At 39.6% G+C, this 6,000-nt stretch overlaps 1 protein-coding gene across 3 annotated transcripts in view; it reads right to left on the bottom strand.

Moving 5' to 3' along the window:
* Window positions 1–1,155: 1,155 nt before the first annotated feature.
* spag6 (sperm associated antigen 6) overlaps window positions 1,156–6,000 on the bottom strand; it is a 131,353-nt gene continuing 126,508 nt past the window's right edge. For all 3 annotated transcript variants that reach the window (XM_072252048.1, XM_072252047.1, XM_072252049.1), the window contains exons 10-11: window positions 5,655–5,800; window positions 1,156–1,687 (exon numbers count right to left, since the gene is read on the bottom strand). In XM_072252048.1, the coding sequence (XP_072108149.1) occupies window positions 1,621–1,687; window positions 5,655–5,800 (213 nt within the window). In that variant the 3' untranslated portion in view covers window positions 1,156–1,620. The remainder of the gene's footprint in view (window positions 1,688–5,654; window positions 5,801–6,000) is intronic.

Below are 6,000 nucleotides of genomic sequence, written 5' to 3'. Positions count from 1 at the left end.
TCTGATCTGTCACCGGTACCGCATTTGAGATGCAAGTTTTTCCCCCAAATAACTGCAATTTACCACAATTCCGCGTTATTTACATGAATCTTCCTGGCCCTTTGGAAAATCGGAACTGTTTAAAATCTTATCTACAAAGATTTATATACCATGGCCGCCCTCTTTATTTAGCAATTAAACGGAGCTGCAAAAATGAGGCATCAGCTTTGTCGGCCTACACAGGCTTTACAAGCAACAACGGACCAACCCACTCCAACCGGCATTTGCGGTAAAAAAAACACGGCTTGATTGGCGCGCTGCTCGTACTTAAACTCCACCGTCTGGTTTTTGAGCACCAGTTTCTAACAAGCAGCTGCACAAAGCGGTTTCTTCAAAGCGGCGTTCTGCAGGTCCAGATTCGCCTTCCACGTCGTCTCCGAAATAAATTCGAGTTATATTTAGACCTTACATAAAAAGTAATTTCGCTTGAAATCGTACTCACTATTGCAAATTGGATTTTATAATAAAGTAATAAGGCAGTACGCACCTAATTATTCCCACCGATCTCACGAATAAAAATGACGTTTGGTTTTACGTTCGGTTTCACATTTTAAACTGTAGTTATGCTCAAGTAGATATGATTATGGGATTGCTCGATGCATTTTTATGAAATGGAACAAGGAACACAACGCAGCAACTCTGATATAACGCCTGACAGAGAGTGAAATGGCTAAATGAAAACTAGATTGGAAAATGCAGAAAATTATTTTCCTGAGTTGCAGAAAATACGGAGAAAATTCTGTACTTTAAACAGATGCATTCCATCTCACTTACAAATCCTTTGAACAGAAGTGTGGTGCTGTGATCGAAGAGAGTTACATTCAGCAGGTCAGTCACTGTCACATTCTCTCGCTGTGCTAATTATAAATGTACTTCCACAAGAACGTCAGACCAACCAGCAATGCATGTAATATATCACCATTCAGCAGCTCCCATACACGCAATAAATTCAAAAGCAGGATGACACCTTGAACTTTTCCTGCCTGTATTAATATTACTATCGATTTTTTCTCGATTTTACTCAGCAATCAATAGTGAATAAAGTTTTTAAAATAAAAATAATCACTGTATATCAGCCAGGTTTTGATTAGTAATGAATCCACACAAACCTTCAACTTCAAACCCAAGTCACCACATTTATTGGTGTCACAGAGTTTCAGAGTGCCGCAAATATGAGTTTATATTTTCATAATATAGAATACAAAAGCTGCTTTTATGGCCACTGAAATCGGGCTTTAGGAAAGATCATTGAAAATCCACAACCTTGCCAACCCCTCGCATAATTTAGAATTCATTTCTGTGAAAAATGCAATGTTTTTGGTCTGTAAGAGGCTTCGGAGTACTAACCGCTACTAAAACAAGATAATGCACCGAAATGCAATCGAAACATTTTCATCAAAGAGATCCTACTGTTCCAGCAAAATTATTAACAAAATCAACTGAAATTGATCAAAGAATTTGGATGGAGACTTGGGCCATAATTTAATGCTTAGTACAAAATATTTTAGTAAAATTAGTAGAGACTTCCTGGTTTAAAACCAACAAAAACTTCGGGGAAAAAAAGACCACCCACAATATTTCTTAAAGAGTTGGTTGGTAGTTTTCAACTCTTTCCAGCAATGCATCAGAATATCCAGGCGAGTAGTATCTGCAGAAATCAATAAAGGAACATGTGGTTAATACAATTGTGGATCAACCTGGTGAAACTACTGCAGTATAATGAAAACAATTCCTTCTGTAACCTGTCCCAGCTCTCTGCCAACCCGGGTTTTACATATTCTAGGTTTTCTTCACCCAATCAAGTGTGCTGGTTTCAGGTGTCTCGGCCCAAACCACTGGAATTTACTCCCTAAATGTTTGACCAAGACATTGGTGATCTCTAAACTCTCCTTCTGTTATTTAAATTGTGTTCAATGATGCGTTATACCTTGAAGTGTTTAACTGCATTAAATATACCATTTCAATGCCAAACAAAATTGAAACATAACAATAAAAAGTAAGATGAAGCAGTTAAGTAATTGATCATATAAATAAATGTATAAAGCAGATTACTAAAACACAGCAGGAAACAGACTGGCAACATAACACTTTGAAATAATATACAGCAGAGCCAAAGGATACAAGATCCTGTGGTTCATTCTTTTCACAGTGAGGTCCCAAATTTAGATATGTTATATGCTGAATGCTCAATATGAGGGTAGAGGACAAATTTATTAATCAAGACACAGACCTGAAGACAGGAATGTTTCACTGGCCTTAATAGAAGAATTATTTAACAGTGAAATAATTACTGTACACACATGCAAGTACTGAATATGGCAGACATGAAAATGTAACCAGACACACAATCAATATAATAAAAACACAGACAACTCTTAATCACTGTAAATTAGTTTCCAAGAAAGATACAGATCTTTAAACATTAAGGGTATGGTACATGTTAATCAGGGACCATGCTCAGACAAACAATCATACATGGGAATCAGAATAGAATTTGAAATGAATGAATTACCTGTATTGGCATCAACATATTCCAGGTTACTATGCTGAATTTTCAGTACCACACTCAGAAAGGGGGAGGAGGGGGCTTTTGGATATAACTATGTGCAATTTTCAACTCTATTTGCACCTCTCAAAAAGAAATGAAGTAATCCATACCTCAATGTGTCATACTATACCTGTGCCAAGCAATGTACTACAAAAAGGGTCTGAACACCTATTTTTAACATTCAGTAGCATTGTCTTTAGTGAGATTTCCAATATCAACATTTTGGATAACACCATTGACAACAAACTTCCCTGGATCAGCCACATAAATTCTGTAGCCACAAGAAAATCAGAGCAACACACACAAAATGCTAGAGGAACTCAGCAGGCCAGGTAGCATCTATGGAGAAAAGTACAGTCAACATTTTGGGCTGAAGCCCTTTGGCAGAAAATCAGAGACTGGGCATGTACAACAGAGTCAAAACAATCACCTTAAGCCCTCAGGTATTGCCAAAGATAAGCGAGGAAAAGATTCCATGGCAAGTGACACCATAACACCAACAGAACGATGGAAGACTCTCCACTGACCTATATGAACACAGGGCCAATTTTACACCAGATTCCTCAACATAATCCAGTACAAAGCATTAAGTTTGAATGGCATCTAATCCATCTTCCATCTGGATCAAAGGCTACTCTGATAGCCGTTCTATGTCCAAAATCTACCAACACGAATAACAAGTGACTAACAAGCACTACTACTGAGCCTGCTTCTCCAGGCTCTATACCTGTCTGACCTGGAAATACAGTCATACTATAGAGAAACATGTCCTTCGGACTATCACGTCTAGACTTTCTTCACAGTAGTTTAATTATCAGTTTGCTTAATAAATTTCGGAGAGAGTTTGATATAATTTGAGCTGCCAACTTTCACTTCCTCCAACTCAGCCCCACAACTCCTGTTGACACTATCACTTCGTAAACACAAAATAATCTGCAGATGCACCTCATATACTGTCTAGGTAGTCTCCAGCCCCTTGGTATGAACATAGAATTCTCCAACTTCCAGTAATTCCCTCCCCCTCCCTGCCTCTATCCCTATGTCACTCTGCCCCCTCCCCCAGCTGCCTATCACCTCCCTCATGGTTCCGCCTTCTTCTACTACCCATTGTGCTTTCCCCTATTCCTTCTTCACCTTTCCTACCTATCCCCTCCCTCCTTCCCCTCCCCCACCCCTTTATCTTTCCCCTTACTGGTTTTTCACCTGGAACCTACCAGCCTTCTCCTTCCCACCCTCCCCCCATCTTCTTTATAGGGCCTCTGCCCCTTCCCTCTACAGTCCTGATGAAGGGTTCCGGCCCGAAACGTTGACTTGATCGTTTCCACAGATGCTGCCCAACCTGCTGAGTTCCTCCAGCGTGTTGCGAGTGATGCTATCACTCACAAATTATGCAGCACTCTCGTCCTTCAATTCCCTTTTTAATAAAACATTGGGAGCACAGCAGTAACTGCTCAACACCTGCTTTGAAGGCATTACTTGATATAAGATAGAAGTCATACTGTATGTAAGCCTTACAGTGGTAGTTCATCCCTGCCTGAAGGACATAAAATGTGATGAGTTTTTACAATAATTCATCAGCTTTTATTGTAACTTTTCTCATGCTACCAAAGTTGAGATTTTTAAAAAATTAATTTCACCTTTGCTAAAATAAGAATTGGTCTCACAACCAATGATCTTCCAGTCTATACCCACTATTGTACCTTGCAATCCCCTCCCAAGGTTCAGTGTCAGAACATAGAACTCAGAAATCTACAGCACAATACAGGCTGTTTGGCTCACAATTTTCTGCTGACCATGTAACCAACTCTAGAAACTGTCTAGAATTTCCCAACTGCATAGCCTTCTATTTTTCTAAGCTCCATGTACCTAAGAGTCTCTTAAAAGACCCTATTGTTTCCGCCTCTTCCATGCACCCACTACTCTCTGTGTGAAAAACCTATCTCTGACATCCCCTTTGTACCTACTTCCACACACCTTAAAACTATGTCCTCTCGTGTTAGCCACTTCAGCACTGGGAAAAGGCCTCTGGCTATCCATATGATTAATGCCTCTCATCATCTTATACACTTCTATCAGGTCACCTCTCATCTTCCATCGCTCCAAGGAGAAAAAGCCAAGTTCACTCAACCTATTCTTATGGCATGCTCCCAATCCAAGCAACATCCTTGTAAATATTCTCTGCACTCTATCTATAGTATTCACATCCTTCTTGTAGTAAGGTGACCAGAACAGAACACAGTTCTTCAAGTCGGGTCTTATATCACTTTAATATTACCTCACAACTCTTGAACTCAGTCCCACGGTTGATGAAGCCCATCACACCATACACCTTCTTTACCTGCACAGCAGCTCTGAATGTCCTATGGACACGGACCGCAAGATCTCGCTGATCCTCCACACTGCCAACAGTCTTACCATTAATATTATATTCTGTCTTTAAATTTGACCTACCAAAATGAACCACTTCTCACTTATCTGCGTTGAACTCCATCTGCTACTTCTCAGTCCAGTTCTACATCCTATCGATGTCCTGTTGTAACCTCTGGCAATCCTTCAGACTATCCACAACACCTCCAGTTTTTGTGTCATCAGCAAACTTACTAACCCACCCTTCTACTTCTTCATCCAGGTCATCCATAAAAATCACAAAGAGGAGGGGTCCCAGAACAGATCCCTGTGGAACACCATTCCTCCATGCAGAATACAAACCACCTACAACCACCCTTTGCCTTCTGTGGGCAAGCCAATTCTGGATCCACACAGGAAGGACTCCTTGGATCCCATGCCTCCTTACCTTCTAAATGAGCCTTACATGGGAAACCTTATCAAATGCCTTACTGAAATCATATACACTACATCTACTGCTCTATCTTCATCAATGTGTTTTGATGCTGTTGTGAATGTGTGTATAGTATTTCCATTGGAGACAGGAATTCAGTTCTGCTAAGACCCATCAAAATCCAACAGCTTTCCAAAATCAGATTTAAAATTAATCAAAGTTGAAAATAATATACCAATTAAACAAATTTGATGAGTGAAATTTTAAGGAGAATAAGTTCTTTGTTACCTGACAATTTCTTCTGGATAACAGTTGTTAATACCATTAATATACTCCTGCATAACTGAACCGGGTTCAGCTTTAATCTCTTGAATCTTCTTCAGTCCACCGCTCGTGACAAATAGACGACGGGCTTTAGTGTCATGTGGTAGTACCTATTAGGCAGATTGGCAATAAAAAAAAAGAACAAATTATTTAATTTGTTAGATTATGCACAGGTTATAAACATGAGAGGTTCTGCATACACTGGAAATCTTTAACACACAAAATGCTGCAGGAACTCAGTAAGTCAGAGAGCACCTATGGAGAGGAATAAACTAGCTATGCTTATGGATAGGTTCTAGTTTTATTTGAG

The sequence above is a fragment of the Mobula birostris genome, chromosome 3, assembly GCF_030028105.1.
Source record: "Mobula birostris isolate sMobBir1 chromosome 3, sMobBir1.hap1, whole genome shotgun sequence".
In the NCBI taxonomy this organism is placed as follows: Eukaryota; Metazoa; Chordata; class Chondrichthyes; order Myliobatiformes; family Myliobatidae; genus Mobula; species Mobula birostris.
This window is presented reverse-complemented; position numbering and strand designations above follow the sequence as displayed.